General features: G+C 47.9%; 7 protein-coding genes across 7 annotated transcripts; 5 read left to right on the top strand and 2 right to left on the bottom strand.

The window, feature by feature from the left end:
* Window positions 1–760: 760 nt before the first annotated feature.
* Window positions 761–1,610, top strand: T069G_02427 (uncharacterized protein; the record flags this gene model as incomplete). Its single annotated transcript, XM_056169637.1, has 2 exons — window positions 761–859; window positions 963–1,610. 2 exons carry the CDS (start codon window positions 761–763, stop codon window positions 1,608–1,610), a joined length of 747 nt encoding a protein of 248 aa, XP_056030529.1.
* A 3,173-nt stretch (window positions 1,611–4,783) lies between these two features.
* On the top strand, window positions 4,784–6,213 carry T069G_02426 (uncharacterized protein; the record flags this gene model as incomplete). The annotated part of the gene is made up of 4 exons (XM_056169636.1): window positions 4,784–4,905; window positions 5,311–5,413; window positions 5,468–5,638; window positions 6,103–6,213. 4 exons carry the CDS (start codon window positions 4,784–4,786, stop codon window positions 6,211–6,213), a joined length of 507 nt encoding a protein of 168 aa, XP_056030528.1.
* A 2,462-nt stretch (window positions 6,214–8,675) lies between these two features.
* T069G_02425 (uncharacterized protein) lies at window positions 8,676–9,353 on the top strand (the record flags this gene model as incomplete). The annotated part of the gene is made up of 4 exons (XM_056169635.1): window positions 8,676–8,684; window positions 8,772–8,871; window positions 8,937–9,008; window positions 9,076–9,353. The coding sequence occupies 4 exons, from the start codon at window positions 8,676–8,678 to the stop codon at window positions 9,351–9,353; spliced, it is 459 nt and encodes a 152-aa protein (XP_056030527.1).
* A 1,080-nt stretch (window positions 9,354–10,433) lies between these two features.
* T069G_02424 (uncharacterized protein) lies at window positions 10,434–10,905 on the top strand (the record flags this gene model as incomplete). Its single annotated transcript, XM_056169634.1, has 2 exons — window positions 10,434–10,569; window positions 10,628–10,905. The coding sequence occupies 2 exons, from the start codon at window positions 10,434–10,436 to the stop codon at window positions 10,903–10,905; spliced, it is 414 nt and encodes a 137-aa protein (XP_056030526.1).
* A 327-nt stretch (window positions 10,906–11,232) lies between these two features.
* T069G_02423 (uncharacterized protein) lies at window positions 11,233–11,903 on the bottom strand (the record flags this gene model as incomplete). The annotated part of the gene is made up of 3 exons (XM_056169633.1): window positions 11,233–11,541; window positions 11,586–11,705; window positions 11,895–11,903. 3 exons carry the CDS (start codon window positions 11,901–11,903, stop codon window positions 11,233–11,235), a joined length of 438 nt encoding a protein of 145 aa, XP_056030525.1.
* Window positions 11,904–12,868: 965 nt separating this feature from the next.
* Window positions 12,869–13,585, bottom strand: T069G_02422 (alpha-acetolactate decarboxylase domain-containing protein; the record flags this gene model as incomplete). Its single annotated transcript, XM_056169632.1, has 2 exons — window positions 12,869–13,160; window positions 13,215–13,585. The coding sequence occupies 2 exons, from the start codon at window positions 13,583–13,585 to the stop codon at window positions 12,869–12,871; spliced, it is 663 nt and encodes a 220-aa protein (XP_056030524.1).
* Window positions 13,586–15,926: 2,341 nt separating this feature from the next.
* T069G_02421 (uncharacterized protein) lies at window positions 15,927–16,976 on the top strand (the record flags this gene model as incomplete). The annotated part of the gene is made up of 2 exons (XM_056169631.1): window positions 15,927–15,969; window positions 16,018–16,976. 2 exons carry the CDS (start codon window positions 15,927–15,929, stop codon window positions 16,974–16,976), a joined length of 1,002 nt encoding a protein of 333 aa, XP_056030523.1.
* Between the last annotated feature and the right edge of the window lie 546 nt (window positions 16,977–17,522).

Here is a 17,522-nt window from a genome sequence, read left to right as displayed (position 1 = left end):
ATTCTGATCCTCCAACGACGAAAGTGAGTAATGCCTAATACTATATTGTTAGCTTGTTGGTATGGGAAGAATATGAGGAGAAATACCTTGTCTACGGCCACGACCACGACCTCGGCGGGGCCTATGACGCGCCGTTGGCGCCAACAAATTTCCGATCAGCTGCTGGGACTGGTTGTTGTCCGACATTCTGGTTTTATTCTATTAGCTGGAGGCTCTACATATCAAAACTAGATATGGTTACCTTGATGGTGATGGTGATGATGGTGATGATGTAGTGGTGGTGATGATGACACAAGTTAAAAAAAAAAAACTTGACAACAGCGTCGCTATACGATTTCTTGTCAGTTAACTGCTTACTAGTGCTATAAAAGATGTATATGTCGATAATGATGATGAATATCCGGCATAAGTAAAAGTCAAAACAGGGAGAAAGGAGAACGGGAGACTCACGCAGAATGATAATGTTGTTGAAGAAGACAAGTTTTCCTTCAGGAGGCGAACGAAACTCACAGCTATTGATAGCTACCTGCATTCTCCAAACAGATTTCTGCCAGTTGACGGCCAAATGATAAAAACACATAGCCAGGGGAAGGTGAAATTGCCAAGTCACGTTACCACGCGCAGGCAGCTGGAGTGACGCGCCAGGTGCCTGCCAAACGTGCACCAAAAATGTCCGACTCGGATGTTCTTTCTCTTCTGTCAACTCGTCCATCTTTTGTCGCCAAACTCTCTTTTTCTGATTACCGGCCTCAATGCAGCTATGACCAACCATTTCAGACCAAAGATCAACGAATTCGTCAAGATGGTGGGAGCAGTCGAGAGCTTCGATGAACGCGGCGATGAAGATGGTGATGAGGACGTTTAGATGGATGTGACGGGGAGGGATGGACGAGAGAAGTACTAGGTATGTTTTCAACCCGTTCATTCTACTTTTATTCACGATACTAACATGTCTACTACAGATACTGTCAACAAAGGCAGCAGCACCGACGCCACCACCACCAAGAGCACATCCTCGCTCGGCGCCGACGGCGCCCTTTCCAGGAAGCAAGTTCGGCTTCTGGGTCGGCGTGGGCTTGCGGGCCTCCAGGCCTACGACCAGCGGCTGGCCGGACGCCAGCAGGCCCGGGCTCCGGCCCCGGCCCAAGACCAAGACCAAGCGCAGGCCCAGACTCAGGCCCAAGCACAAGCACAAGCCCAAGCCCAAGCCCAGACTCAGGCGCAGGCCTAGCAGCAGCAGCATCAGCAACTGCAACAACAAGCCCTGGCTCAGACCCAGGCACAGGCCGCCGCGGTGGAACTCCCCCCCTCCCTCCCGGGCCAGCAGATGGATGTGGACGAGGAGGAGTGAGGCTCAGGCCCAAGCTCAGGTTCAGGCCCAGCAGCAGCAGCATCAGCAACTGCAACAGCAACAGCAAGTCCTAGCTCCGGCCCAGGCCCCGCCCCAGCAGCAGCAGCAATTGCAGCAGCAACAACAACAACAACAACAAGTCCTGGCCGTGGCCCAGGCACAGGTACAAGCACAGGCACAAGCACAGGCACAAGCGGCTGCTTTGGCCCTCCCACCCTCTCCCCCGGCCCAACAAATGGATATGGACGACGCGGAGTGAGGCTTCGGCCTCAGGCAACCTTCTGGTGGTGTAGGCGGATTTGCTTTTTTTCGTTGTTGTTTTTTTTTTTAAAATGGAATTGACAGTGGTTTATTTCGGAAACTTCATCACTACGTACATTAATCCTTTATAACCGACTCTTGTCTCATATGCCAATTTGACTAGTAGGCCCTCTGGATGATGTTGAAAGAGTTGGACGTCGAACTTACGAACGTTTTCGAACATGTCCCGAAATAAGTTTGAAGCAAGAAGAAGCGGAAGAGGAAGACGCAAAACTAGCGATGTTAGGCCATGATAGTACATGTATATTTCTGTAGTAGATGTAGATATGTCTAGTAGATGGAGATATGTCTACTAGGTAGTTGGTAAATGTAGATATATTTCTTCACAGACTTGTACGTCCTCCTGTATTGCCCAGCTCTTCCCAGCCCACCGTCACGAGTGCGACCACCAAGGTGATTATCAGCCGCTCACGAACATGCTGAATATTAATACACAGCTGCATCATATCCCCACGCGTATGGACACACACAGCTGACACGCGCGAGCTGTTGCAAGTGATGATCGAGTAGATGCAAATGCGCCGATGACCACGTTGATGCGTATCGACTCACTTGTCCGCTGCTGCTGCTGCCTCAGTCCCGGCCCCCAGCTGCTCCAGAAGGGAGCATATCCACAGACAACTAGCTAGATAGAGAACAATACAACCTAAGCTCTTCCACATACACACATGCTACAATTGGTAGCAATTGCACGTTTCAATTGCTGCGCACACTCCTCTTGAATCCGAGTTGCATACTAGGTAGAGAACAAAGTACCTACATCTCCATCGGTTCTCCTTCCTCTTCCTCCTCCTCACCCTGTTGGTCCAACTGCAGCTCGTTCAGCTGCTGGTCCAGCTCGTCCATCTGCCGTTGTTGTTGCTGCTGCTGGTGACGCTGCTTCTGCTGCCGTCTGACCTCTCGTCGATCGATGAGCCCCAGGTTCAAAGCTTTTCGGAGTTGGCTCCGGGACGATGTCCCATCATCGCCGTTGCCGCGTCCGTCATACTCTGGGAGAGTAACAACCCCCCCGCGAAATTCTCGCACTGCTCGAACAGGATTAATATCGAATACTGCATGCAGACAAAGATTGAAATAGACATACGTTTTGGTCTTCTTGGTCTTCTACGGGCACGATGGCCCCCGTTTCCAGCGCCAGAGCCAGCTCTTTCGGCGTCGTCTAACCATCAGGTGTCGTGGTTGTTGCTGAGGGACTGCCAAATTGTTCTCGGGAAGCCGGTAGGATGCAGGGAAACGACATGCAAACGGCACAGACTGTCATTCCGACCTATGTACGAGATTGAAGGTTGTTTGGTGCAATGCAAGTCAAAGAGGTAGCATTGGATGGCTCTCACTGGAAGCAAACGGATGGAAAGTGCCTAAGTGCCTGTTGAGCCCAACGAAGTGCTATGAGTTACTAAGGTACCTCTCAAACAATGTCCGAGGATAAACTTCAACCCGCTTCCGTGTCTCCGGGAACGACAAACGGCTGATTCTTGACAGGCGGCGAAAGAAAGGGGGAGAAGGATTAACAGTCCTTTTCTTCCTTCAACACCATTATACTCGATGCAAGTTTGCCCACCATTTTTCTATGACAGTCATTTCGCTAATCTGTTTCATGATAGTTGTTTGTTCTTGACTATATTCCTTCGTTAGACGTCGAACAACAATGTCCGTGTGGAGCAGATGGTCCGACTGATTGAAACGGCCTAGGAGACCGTGAATGGTGGACTCTTGGGTGGTGCTGGGGATGGAGAAGATGGTGGTACGTTCACACGTCGACACTCTTTTCAGCATGGGTTTGGCTTACTGACACAATTTACAAGCCGCATTGGTGGATGCGGAGGAGATGGCAGTAGGTTTAATGTTCTTTTTGGTTACAGAACAATGTCGAAGCCAACTCCAGCAATAGACCAGACCACCGCGATGCCGTCTCTCTCGCGGAGACAGAGGAACTTTTTTTTTCGGGCCATTACTCGAGCTGGCCTTTGGGGCTTTGTGGCCGCCGCTGAGTCCCGAGCAGAGCAGCGACAGCAAGTGCAGTGGCAGCAGCAGGAGATCCACCAACTGCAGGCCCAGATGATCCAGCAGCACTAGCAGCAGATACAAGAGCAGAGTCGGCTCCTGAAGGTGCAGAGGCAGCTACTCCAGGAGAGGCAGCAGCAGGATGTGGCGGGTGGGTGGGAAGGGGGGGGGAGGAGGAGGAAGAAGAAGAAGTGTCAGGAGCCTCTGAGAGAGAAAATTTTGGTAGTTTGGCGGGGAGCTTTGTCTTTTTTTCTCGGACACCATTGGCGAATCTGTGGAGATGCCGAGTGTTGTCAACATCAGCTATAATAAATAAAAGAAAGGTAGACATCTGGACATATTAATGCATAGAGTATCATATATGGAATGCAGACACTCGGCGTTGACACCTGTTTCCTGCCATCGAGTAAATGGAAATGAGAAGCCGCCAAGGGTTATCATACACTAGATACAAGTAGAGATGGTAAAGATATCTAGCGATAGTAAAGATATCTAGCGGTAGTAGAAGATATCTAGTGGTACTGTGGTAGTAGAAAATATCTCGTGGTAGTAGAAATATTTCTCGGTAGTACCTCCCTCTTTCCCCCCACCGCTTCACCCTCTCTCCTCTCTCTGTGCATTTGCTACTCCTGTTGCTATTGCCGAGCCCGGCGCCGTTGTTTCTGCTACACAGGTAAGCTGTTCTAGGCCCATTCTTCCCATTCTCATCGCTTCTTTTAGCTGCTTCTGGGTGGAAAGAACTTCCTGCTCTGGCTGCAGCTCCACCATCTCCGAGCTCCTGTTTCTCTTCCTCTTCTGCATCTTGTTTATGCTGCCGAGCCTGATACTGTTGGTTCCGCATCACCAACTCTCCTAGGGCTGCGATGCTCAGTTTGACGGCCTCTTTCAGTTGCTTTCGGGACAGCGTTCCGTCTCGACCACACTGGAGCATGTCTCCGTAGAATGCCTTGGTATCGCTTGGTGCTCAAGATGCGCACGATTTGAAGAAATCCCCCAAGCTGCACACTTCTTGGGGGAATCTTCTCCTCAACAACATCATCATCCACAGTAAGAACCCCCCCCCCCCATTTCTTCACGATCTTGGCCAACATCAAGGCCAAAACCATCATGATCATCAGCATCAACATTATCATCCTTGTCGTCATCACGTGGCAATTTACTAACCATAGTCTACCCAGTCGTGTTGTTTTACAAAATTTCTCTCTCTTCTCTCTCTCGCACTCCCACCAGTAAGTTCAACATTCCCACCTTGTCTGAATCAACAGCCTGGCATTCCCAAACTCTTCCTTTGTCTTCCTCTTCTCTTTCTCATTCGTCTTCTTCTCTGTTGCGATTCACCTCTTTGTGTCGTGTCATTCTTGCATCTTTGTGTATCCATTTTACTAACATTCTGCCACATAGATTTTACGAATTTTACAATTCTTTTCTTCGTAAGCTTACCAATTATCCCTCAAAATATGTACCTTCACTAACTCGACGCAACAGAACCGCAATCATGTCTTCTGTACATTTTCCATTCTTTTCAACCGACCCTCATCCATCAACACTCATCCACCAACACTCGTCTACCAGCACTCGTCTTCTGGTTCCAGTTTGGTGCCAGTGTTTTTGATGTGTCACTAACATATAAATAGAACCAAAATCTTGTCAATCTCTTCCGAGAGATGGTGGCTGCTGTTTCGGCTAACGCCGGCGCGGGGCGTGGTGGTGCCTCTGCCACCACCCCCAACAACCATCGTATGTCCACTGTAGTTTTCATTACTGGAACCAAAGCTAATGTTGTTGAATTAGAATCTGGTTCGGGTGGAATGGGCCGAGGAGGCCAAGGACGAGGCCAAGGTCGAGGCCGGGGAGAAGGAGTACAGACTGGCCGAGGAAGAGGCCAAGGACAAGGACAAGGACAAGGACAAGGACAAGGAGGAGGTCGAGGAAGAGGTCAAGGAAGAGTCCGAGGCGGTCGTGGTATGTTTCTTTATGTCTCTTTGGCATTCAACAAACTGGCACTGTTGCAATAATCTTTCTCAAGGTTCGCCGAACGCGGCGAGAATGGCGCCCTAAAACTGGTGACTGTGATTTAAAATCCGGTGTCAGCGTGAACTGTCCGAGATCCCGAGAAGGAATGGAAGTAGAGACAGTAGATATAGTAGATGAAAGTAGAGACAGTAGATGGAAATCGACGTAGTAGATATAAGTAGAAGTAGTAGATGGAACTAGATGGAAATGGATATAGTACCTGCAAGTAGAAGTAGTAGATAAGGCTACATAGCAGTAGATAGAAGTAAGTTTATATCTAGCCAACCAATTAACAAAGTCCCTGGTGGACACATTCACACCGTCTATTTGCATTTCCAACTCTTCTTCCTGCTGGACTTGGAGCTGGGGCTGGGGCTGCTCCTGCTCCTGTTCCTGCTGATACTGCTGCTCAGCTTGTGCCCGCTGCTACCGTTGTTCATCAGCCATCAGGGCTGGTCGACCCTCTCCCCGAAAGACGGCATATTGGCGCCGCGAAAGCGCGCCGTTCTCACCACATCCAGTAAAACCCCAGATGCGAAAGCCTCCACAGCTTTAGGTACGTGGGTCGCTGACGCTTAACCAGCGGATCTCCGTCAGTGGGTTGGTGGGGTCGCATCCCTGTAACATCCCCCGTACATCCTGCTGAGGTATAAAAACAACGCCGTCCCCTGGCCAAAGCCTCAAGCTTCTTTCATTCTACTGTACACAACGCCAGCCTATGTAGACAATGCCCTTGATAAGTAAAGAATTCCCATTCTTTTCTCAACATTTGGCGGAACAGTCGGTCAATGGCTAGATACCCGAGTGGTTTAACCCCGGGAAACCGGTCTTGGCGGGCTCGACATGTCTGCGCAGCGTGCGGTTCGAATGCCGGCTGTTCTGCCCTTTTTTTGCTGTTTTGCCCATCCTTCTTGGCATGAAAGTCTGTGAGTTTCGGTAGTGTTACGTGAATCCTTTTTTTACAAAGAAAAACAGCAGTTGTAGGGCGCTCAATTGAGCGACGTATTCCCTTTTTGAAAGCAAAACAAATACCAAAGTCACTCGAAGCTCATTGCCGCCTGCAGAACTACCATGTCCCTCACAGGTCTCAAGCGTCGAGCCGAAGTCGCGAAGTTCTACTACAGAAGATTGACAGAAGAGGGACACGTCAATGTCGGCAAGCCAAACATACTGGAGCGCTGAACTCGTGGGTTGCGACAAACTTTGGCAATGTGATTCATCTTGAAACGTTTGAAACACGTTTTGCCTTTGTGAGACTTTTCCACCAGTGCGAGGCTTTCCATCTTATCCGTAGTGCTCTGAGTTTGCTCTTCCGTAGCTGTTCTAGAGTGTTGGTGCGCTGCAGCAAATGGAAAACAGAGTGCCCACCGTAAAAGCGCGTTACCTGCATGAACCAACTTTTTGGTGCCGGCCCCTAGACGGCGGTCTACGCGCCATGGCGACTTAGTGGCTGCTTGTCAAAATTTTGGCAGGGGAGATGATGCAGATCCGGGGATGACACCAAACGGGTGCCGTGCAACGCAAGGGACAAACGGTAAGCTGCCCATTCTGGGTGGAACAATTTGTAGCACAGCCAATATGTGCAATTGCACGGAAATTACACATATATCTGCCAGAAAAGGCCCGTTTTTGGCCTCCCGATTGCAGCCCCGATGCTCAAAGCACATTGGCAATTCTGGGAGGCAATCTACGGGCACTCAGAAACCTCTGAAAGACGCGACGCACTCTTCGCTGGGGCGTCTTCTAGGTTAGTCCGCCAGTACGTACCTGGACATGAAATCCCGTTTAGGACTAGATGGACGAGCCTCCGGTAAAATGTAGATACCTTCTTCTTTACTTGGATCGTAGTTTTCTCGTGGAGGGTTTTCCTCATTTTCACAGCACCAAATATGATTTAGGGACTATGCAAGTCAGAAGCTTCTTCTTGGTGAAACTGGGCAAAATTTCGTGTAGCGTTCGACCCGTTTGGATGCCGGTAGATCGGACGGCGTCGAAGTTTGTAAAACCATCCTGGACAGAACATTGTAATTGTATCAGTCAATGCATTCATATCGTCTAGAAACAGGACGGTGAAGAAGTACGTTAGTCCCATTTAGGAACCATTTGGGAATTGCTTGACCCGTCAGTAGGTACTACCTGGTAGGCAGGCGTAACTCTTGAAATCCAAGCGTCGCGTGCGCGTCTCTTCCTGTTCTCTTTTTCGACATCACAGAAAATTCTTGCGTCTCGCATTCGACAACCCCGTTCACATCACCACTTTCTGTTTTTGCTCCAGTAATCTGGAGCCCTCATATGATCTTTATGCCCAGCTTACCCTTTTTTCCCCCTCACTCTCCCACTATTCCGAGATGCCTCGTCAGAACAAACGACAGACCCAACTCCCCCGCCAGAAGCGGATTTCCGACTTCTTCAGGAAGGCCGACGATAAGCCAGCAGACCATCAGGAGTGAAAAGGGCCATCGTCAACGAGCCGGCCGAACCCAACAAGAAGCAGATGATGGTGTCCTGCTCTGTGACTGGTGAAGGCTCGGCTTCTGTCAGTAAGAGTCTCCTCCCCTCTCCCCTTCTTCCATCCCTTTCCTTTCCGTCCAAAGAGACGAAGACTATTCCGTCCAATGGGGCCAAGGCAAATGCAATTCCGCCGAATGAGGCGATGGCAGTTCCGTCCGATGAGACGAAGACAAATGCAATCCTGCCCACTGAGGCAATGGCATTCCCGTCTACAAAGGCGATGACAACCCTGGAGTCTTCCAGAGTCATTCTCAGCTCTCAAGACGAGCTGGATGATGAAGAGATGTCTTTTGAGACATTCACTGACGGGACACTTTTGAGTCCCATGTCTGTTAAAAAGAGGGAACCCTACTACCTTACTAATATTATGCTACGTAGACTTGATTTATTTTACGATTGTTTTTCTTTTTTTGTGAGTTTGCCCAAGTCTCCCGCGTGAAAGACTCTTGCTAACATAAGGTAATAGAAAACCATCATGCCTAACGTACGTTCCCACCTTCGCCAACACACCTTTGCCCTCTGGTTACTGGCTAGTGCCAGTTCACGACCATTGACACTAACATACAAATAGAATCGCCGCACGAATGCTTTTGCCGAGCTCCCGGAGACGCTTGGGGCCTCCGAGAATGTGGGTGGTGGTGGCTCTCCGGCCACCACCACAACCAACAACCGTAAGTCTTTATAATGCCCTACAGTTTCAATAAAGAGGCAGCTAATACTAGTATTATTGGATCAGAGTCTGGTCGTGGGAGTTTGGCCCCCCGGGGCAGAGGAACTACTAGAGGCCGAGGAGGAGCCCGAGGAGGAGGTATGAAACTTATTCCCGTTGTCTTTGCCGTTCACAATAATAAACTAACAATACATTACTTATATAGTACAAAGCCACCGAGGTGGCTACGCCCAGGACGCCCAGGACCGCCGTCGAACGTTTATCCAGGGCATTGTTGGGCGTTCTGATGGCGGCGCTTTATCGCGCCATCAATATGATCTGTTCCTTGGTGGAGGTATACAAGCCCTAGAGGCTGACCAGCACCAGCACCAGCTCCAGCTCCAGCAGAGGCAGCAACGACAAGCGGCAAGGGCCCAAGCCCAAGACCAAGACCAAGACCAAGCTCCGAGCAGCAGATGGGACAAATGCAGCATTTCTACGTGAATCAGCTGCAGCAGCAACAACAACAACACCAGGAATTGGAGCATCAGCTCCAAGCTCAGCTTCAGCTTCAACCTCAACCTCAACCTCAGCCTCAGCCTCAGCCTCAGCCTCAGCAGCAGGTTGCTACTATCTTCTACTATGGCTATATTCCTCTAGTAGTTACTACTATAGCTACATATCTCTACTATCTTCTACTATAACTATTCTTTTCTAGTATTTACTACTATAATAGATTTCGGCTAGCATTCGATATTGTTTGCGACACGGGATACTGAATAGCAAAGTTGGTGCTGAATAGGAATTCCCTTAAGAAACGGTCGACATAACGTTGTTGCGGTGAAAACGCAGACGGTAAAGAAACTGCATGAGTATACAAGTATGGACAACTTTCGAGCACCAGCATCATCCTCCATTGCTTACGTTTGCTACTTCTCCGAGAACCACTGTCACGATTACATCCATACTCAGAAAAGTAAAACCTGTGGAGAACTTTGTTGATATATCACTATCGCCGCGTTCGAAACACACAGCCTGAATAGACTCTACACGTTGGCGAGGCTGGTCGGATGACGTGAGCGTCACGGACGCATCAATCCAGGTAGGTTCCTACTAAGGTCCATGGGTATCCTCTGGACTTCAATAGGTGTACCAGTCATTCCAAATCGTGGAAAGTGGACTTCAAAATCGGTGGATGGGCATATATATATGAACGTGCCATCTGTGTTGCTACTTTGGAGTGCAACGCTCTCTATAGTCGGACTTCAAATGCACGGCATGCCCCCAAAGTGTGAGCTCCCCCATCTCCTTCCCCCCTGCTTCGATTTCCATTTGCATTCGGACATCCAGCGTCATGATAAACATTGGCATCATTTGGCAATTGACTGACAAGAAAGAGTATAGTCACGTTGTTGTTTTCAAGTTTTTTCTTCAAGTTGTGTCAGCACCACCATCACCATCACCATCACCATCATCACATCACCATCACCATCACTATCATCACCACCACCACCATCATCATCATCAACGTAAGTATGTCCAATTTTGAGACTCAGGGCCATTGGCTAATAAAATGGTGCCAGAATGCCCGTAATTGATCAGCTCCTAGAGCTGTTGAGAAACCAGGAGCTGATGGCAGCTTTGATGGCGCCAACGACACGTGAGCAGGCGGCCGCTCGCCGAGGGCGTGGCCGAGGTCGTAGCCGTGGCCAAGGAGCAGGTATTTTGCTTCACATTTCTTCTAACTATATCTCAACAAACTAACGACCTTGTAATAGGCCCTGTTCGTTTTCGCGGTGGGATCGTGAGGATCCCAGGTGTTCGTGACGGTAGCAGAGGGGGCGCCGTTGTGTCCACCCAGGGCCAGCAGCAGCAGCATCAGCATCAGCAACAGCAGGCTCAGGCACAAGCCCAAGCCCAGGCACAAGCCCAAGCTCAGGCTCAAGCTCAAGCTCAGGCGCAAAAACAAGAAGAAGAAGAAGAAGAACAAGGACAAGGACAAGGACAAGGACAAGAAGCTGGAGAAGGAGAACAGAGAGTCACCAGTTGGTGGTGATTTTTTTTTGTTTTATATTTGTTGAGATGAGCTATGAATCAAAGTACAATGGCGAAAGATGCCCATTTTTGAGGCGAATACTCTGTAATCCATGAATGCTTCCATTTATTCTTTGAATCAGCTCAATGATGTCACATGAACTAAAATATTAGATTCAAGAGCGTCAAAACACAATCGGGCGCTGCCATACGTAGCGTATACGTTTGCGTCAAGAAATATTGCCACCATGCATAAGGATTGTGGTGTGGGCGAATGAGAAGGCATCACCAATAAACATAACTATTAATGATATCATATCACATGTGTATGTATACAATAGCCCATACACTAAAGATCACCCCCTACTTGTTCTTCTTCCTGCTCTAGTTGGAGCTCTTCGAGTTGCTCCTGCGGCTCTACCATCTCTGGCTCTTGCTGCTCCTCTTCTTCTTCCGCTGCTCCTTGTTGATGCTGTTGCTGTTGCTGGGCTTGGTGCCGCTGGTTTTGCATCAACAACTCTTCTGGGGTCACGGTGCCCATCCTCAGAGCTTCTATTAGTTGTTTACGGGACAGTGCCCCGCCTTGGCCACGCCCAATGATGGTTGGGACGGTGACCACGCCGCCGCGAACTCTTCGACATGCTGTGAAAGTGTGAGTCTAGAATGTTACATATTGTAATGCAGGGTCGATTGATAACATACCATCTTTCCAGGGTGCCGGCCGCCCTTGTCTTCGCCCTTGTCGCCGTCGTCTTCCTCCTCTGCTACCACCACGGCCCAAACTCCCAGCGCCAGAGCCAGCTGCTGGTACATGGTTGTCTGCTATAAAGATGTTAGCCACAATACAAAGTATCGAAAGTGATTGGCATACTGTTGCTGCTGCTGTTGGTGGTGGCAAGATCACCGGCTGCTTCTCCGTTGATGGAAATCGTCTAGGTTTGACGTATTAACAATAGTGGACAAATATGCGTAACCATGAGACAAAGTTGTAATTGCAAAGGGAAAACGTACGGTCGACATGATGAAGATTTCTGTTCAATTAAGTTAGTTGGGTGATCGGCGATGTGTTGTGGATAATTGGGTTTGGCTTACAAAAGAATCCCAAATGGAGATGATAGACTAGATTACAAATTGTTAGCACGACATGGAGACAAAATTGTGAGAATGAGGAGACATAACCAAGACGGGAACGGAGACGAGTATGAAATAGAAGAAAAGGTGCAAGGCGCAATGATACTGATAGTAGTAAGGGGTTGAGACGGGGAGATTGCTTACAGTCTGTGATGATGATGTTGATGATGGTGATGGTGATAGCGATGTTGGGAGAAGAACGCCCTCGTAAGTATGATCTGGATAGAAAATTTACATACGTTTGTGCATAAGAACCAGCATTTATCACTTTGGGCTGAGCCATAGCCATGCATCATTCACTTCTTCAGAACAAACTCACTTTTGGGACGACCACAACTGGAGGTGCCCCACTCCCCATCCAATGGCATGATGATATATGAATGTATGAACTACAAGAAGAATTTATCATCTGAAGTGATTACTCATACAATTATAGCTACACTGATAACAGCTGTGGAGTAGGCGAATGGAACCTTGTACATCTCGATGGGCTGTTGAGAGTCTACATGTAAGTTCTGAGTTTGCCGTAGAGTAAGCATAGGTCAACGCGGCGGTATCTTGATGTTTGGCAATGCGATTCATCAAAGATTTATTACTGACAGATTTGATGAAGGCGCTGTCGAGAGGCGACGACGGAGAGAACTCATGACATCTATTGTCAATTAGGCCCCCTACCAGCCAAAAAGGCGTGAGCTCTTGAGGATGGACCGAAAGGCCGTCTCAACATGGTCCATAACGAATTGGCAGGCCCTTGAGATAGAAACGATCAATAGAAGATACATCTAATTTTGTTTCATCATAAATCCATTGCACACGCAACCAATTGTGTAGTAATTGTATCAACAATGGCGCGCTCAGCCCTCAACCTTGCGTATCCCATCATCATCAAGCTCGAGGTCCGCTTCATTATATTCATCATCGTCTGGGAGCTGCATATGTACAGTGCTCATTATCGACCCAGAAAATTGGACTTCTCCCGCAGACTTGCAATCCAGTACATGGCCGCCGCGGTCTCTCTCGTCGGAAATGAAGTGTAGATGATCTCCCGCCACACTAACTCCTTGCAAAAACTCTGGTGATCGGAACCCAATGAGGCTTCCTCGGACATCGGTAAATTCGTAGGTCGTTTGGCGCTGGTGCAGCTCTCTGAGCTTCTCGTGCTTGTATTTCTGCCCATCTGCGGTTCGTACAGCGACTGACTTGAAAAGGCCGTCCAACCGAAATGACAAATAGCGATTCTTGGTCTTTGGGAACAGTGTGGTCATGATGTCAGAGAGGCCTTGCTTGCTATCGAACGCAATGCTTGTGGTGAAGGAAGGCTGAAAGCGTGTAACCATGGCGAAAGGGGCTACATCGTTACCGGTTGAAGGGTCAATCGTCACAATGGAGCCATCAGACTTCATCTGGTAGACTTCGTTGTCCAGGCAGATCATCTCCCCGGCCATCCGGCGAAATGTGCCTAGCCCATGGTTGCCGTGCGTGACAAGCTCGCTATACGGGATCCCCGTTTCCCCGATGCCCTCCATGAGCGACGAGACGACGGAGTATTGGTATAGCTCGTTGTACGCCATGGTTGGATATCTCTTCTCTTCGATGCTTCAAGTAGCGGTGATGGTGAAATGGGCGAGATGACGTTTCCCCTCCGTTAGGTTTGTCGGGCTTCCACTGGCCGTCCGTTAACGGCGCCACTAGATTAAGGTTTCTCGTAAGTGCCGGTGCATCATTCGTCGTCATTCGCCATCAAATGCGTGCACAATTAAGCAGCCCAATCACGAGCTCTGAACTAATGCGAGGCATGTGCGATCCTCCCGTCTTGGCTACGACGCTAGCGGAACAATGCGAAGGCGGCCGTCTCTTGTCTCGGGGCGCGGTTCTTGAAGGGTGCAGCTGTTGATGCTGCAAAGTTGGCGCTGATGCTTCGAATTTTGTGCATTGCAATGTGAGGATCTTGGTCAGAATCATTAGCGAAACGACACAATAGATCAGATCGTCAATTGGATTCATTGCATCTCACCTGTCTTGGGCAGTTCATCCAGTTTCAATCTCTGGCAGAGACTTGAGAGATTGAACGATTGTGATTCTGATCGTCAGCTTCGCGGATTGCAGATTTCCATGGGAAAAGACACTCTATATTCTGGTGTTGAGAACCTTGATGGTCTGCGCATAGCTCCGGGCACTCTGTTTCGCCGGTGCTTATCGCGTGTTCTCCAGTATCAGTAATCACTTATCGATTTCATGCGTCACCATTGAACTAAGTCAAACAATAAATGGGAACATTCATGGGATTATTTGGTTAAAAATAGACATCTTTCGCCATTGTAATTTGCCTGTGCCTGTGCCTGTGCCTGTGCCTGTGCCTGTGCCTGTGCCCGGGCTTGGGCTTGTGTTTGAGCCTGCTGTTGCTGCTGCTGTTGCTGAGCTTGGTGCCGCTGGTTCTGCATCGACAACTCTTCTGGGGCCACAAGAAGAATTCATCATCTGAAGTGATTACTCATACAATTATAGCTACACTGAGAACAGCTGTGGAGTGTACATTGCGGCGCAGATACAGTCTACCCAGGACATGTACCCGACTCGAGCAACTCTGCGTCCTTCAGTCACCATCAATTGCATACAGCATTGTTCGACTGGTGTAATGCAATACCTAGTGATTTCATCAGTGCAGGGATCAGGAATCAGCGCTCAATTTATTAATATTATCCGTAAACTCGTCAGCCATATCGTATAACATTAATCGAGGCTATTAGAGGACGCCAAAAACCATCCTTGCAGTCGTGTCGAGTATTGGCCCCTTGAAGAATAACAGCATTCCAAGCAGCCCTGAAACAGCATTTCAGAGTACCTAGGTAGCCTTTTAACACCCTTGTGAGCGCTCAGCTGTTACGTTCCGAACGCTTTATGGTCGCCTGATCGGTAGGGACGTACCTGGATCAGCTACGGACCGATCTGTCATAAGGAACAAGTCGACATAGGTCGCTCGTTAACCATTTATTCTTGACCCTAGAGTAAAGCTCACAACTAAATTGGTCGCTTTCTTCTTGTAAATGCGCGATTTTTTTGTAAACAAATGAATAGTACGATCAAGGAAGCAAAATTTGTAATATCAAAACGACGGCAAGTACGCAAAACAATTGTGCCTCTTCGAGTCATTTACATCAACTACTTATAAAACTTGTTAGTGCTTAGCACAGTGTTATATAACAGGTAGGGCGGCTTCTACATTAGCGTTTCTAATTAACATTTCCTAATTTAGCTATTGCTCTACATAGACCGATCTTAAATAGGTAGGAGCAGGTATCTGAGATCTCAGCCCTCCAAGGCGAACCTTAAAGAGGTAGTAGGCGTTTGCTAGCTGCATGTTAGCAGAGTGCGCGACACCTCTAGTAGAGGTTCGGGATGTCATAAATACATGTACTAGATAGTACCAATCCTGTTCGGTAAGCGAGGCGTTAATATAGACCTCCACCATCATAATGCAACTTACTTCGATAGGATATCGCGGCGCTTCTTTACTGTTCTTTGCTGCTCGAGAACCTTGATCTTTTCCCAGGAAGAGAAAAGAGTTATCTTCAGTCAATTTGTCATCTCATATGAAACTTCTACTATAGCTTCGTCAGCAAAGCACTAGCAACCTTTGGTACATGGCGTGTATTAGGAAGAGAATGGTCGCCAAGAACTTTACTGAGCGTGGGGCCAGTTAGGATAAGCAATACAGCACGCTATACACACCTTGTCCATTAAGTCTAACAGGTTAATACATCTGTGATTAACTATAAAAGATATCAGAACCGACACTACAAATTTCATTTTTATTTAACGATTTTCCGACTACCAACTGGAAAAAACTGCTAAAGACTAAAGACTACCCGAGTCTCTACTGATACATTGCTTTCCAACTGGACTCTCATTACAATGGCTACTATACTATATCTCGGAGTGTCTGGGCAGATTGGAGGTGAGTTTGAACACCAGCTATAGAGAATTGTTCTAACTTAGAATGCAGGAGCATTTATTACATCTTTCCGTGAAAAATATCGTGAGATTCCAATAACCTTTTATCTTCGGAGTGTTGAGTTGGATAGAGCCCTGCTCAATCTCGGAAACACCACTGTCGTCCATGGAACCTTCGACCAGCTTCATGAAATTGAGAAGCTAGCATCGTCTCATTCACTGATATTCAACTTTGCGAGCTCAATGGATCCTTCAATAACGGATGCAATTCTTCGAGGCGTACGTACACGCAAGTCTCAGACGGGCACGATGTCAGTTGTGTATCATCTCAGTGGCGCTGGAAACTTTGTCGACAACAGCGAATCCGGGGATTATATACCAACGGACCATCCGTTTGATGACGCGAATCCAGATGATGTCCGAACCATCACTGCAGCGAATCTTCCAAATGGGCCTTGTGACGAGTTACTATTTGCAGCTGCTAATAAAGGGGAGGCAAAGGTGTATTTCGTTTGCCCCGGTGGCACTTATGGTCACAGCGAACGCCACATTGGCAGATCTATAGGATTGGCTTCAGCATTTGCCCCAGGAAGGTGGATTGACTACATGACGCAAAATATAGAATCTCTCGGCTTTGGTGTTTACGTTGGCAGTGGCACTTCGGTATTCGGGGTCGTTCATGTCGACGACATCGTCTCGCTCATGATGCTCGTATATCAAAAGATTCTCAACACTGTCAACAATTATGAACCAGAAGACGTTTATCGTTACTGGTATAATGGCATCTACAGTGAAGAGCCAAGCAAAAAAGTTGCTGCTGCACTTGCTAAGCTCCAAGCCCGACGTGGCAAAATCGCATCCTCCGAGACTAAATCTGTTGCGTACAAGGACGCAGGATTTACCGCCAGATATATTGCTGGTAACATGCTCATACAATGCAACAACGCTAAATCACTCGGCTGGGCACCTCAAGGACCAGATTTATACACTACGTTAGAACAGCTTGAATAAATCACAAGGCTGTAATTTCACATATTGAGGTATTAATCAATACAAACTTAATCTATCCTACAAGTCTATTCTAGTAACGTTATATATCAGATTGTAATATACTCAAACCAACGGCTAAGTCATGAAACAAACAATACAGTTACTATGCTGGGATGAAATTATTAACTATAAGCCAATACAGGAATTAGAGAACTGGTAAAGTATCTCCTCAAAGTAACAGCTGTTCCCCGAGGGTCAATGATGCTTGCTTGCCTATCTTATAATTTATATTTGTGTAGGTTAGCGTAAAACCAGGAAAGATATTACGTTGGCATTTTACAAGATCTATTCCCAAGGTACAAGTAAGCTATGATGACTTCTCTTGAGTATTTTATGATAGTAAGGAGATGGTGAGCTTTCTGACGCGTAATCAACCCCAAGTTCAATTTGTAATTGAAGAGAATAATGTTAATAGTGGATTATGAAGCGAGCTCAATACCTGCATAGCCTGCTCCTGCTACGCCAGTCACTTCTGGCACTTGGCTGTGACTGTTATAAGCTGTTGGC

Source organism: Trichoderma breve, chromosome 2 (assembly GCF_028502605.1).
Source record: "Trichoderma breve strain T069 chromosome 2, whole genome shotgun sequence".
In the NCBI taxonomy this organism is placed as follows: Eukaryota; Fungi; Ascomycota; class Sordariomycetes; order Hypocreales; family Hypocreaceae; genus Trichoderma; species Trichoderma breve.
Note: the sequence above shows the minus strand (reverse complement) of the source record. Positions and strands in the feature narration are given on the sequence as shown.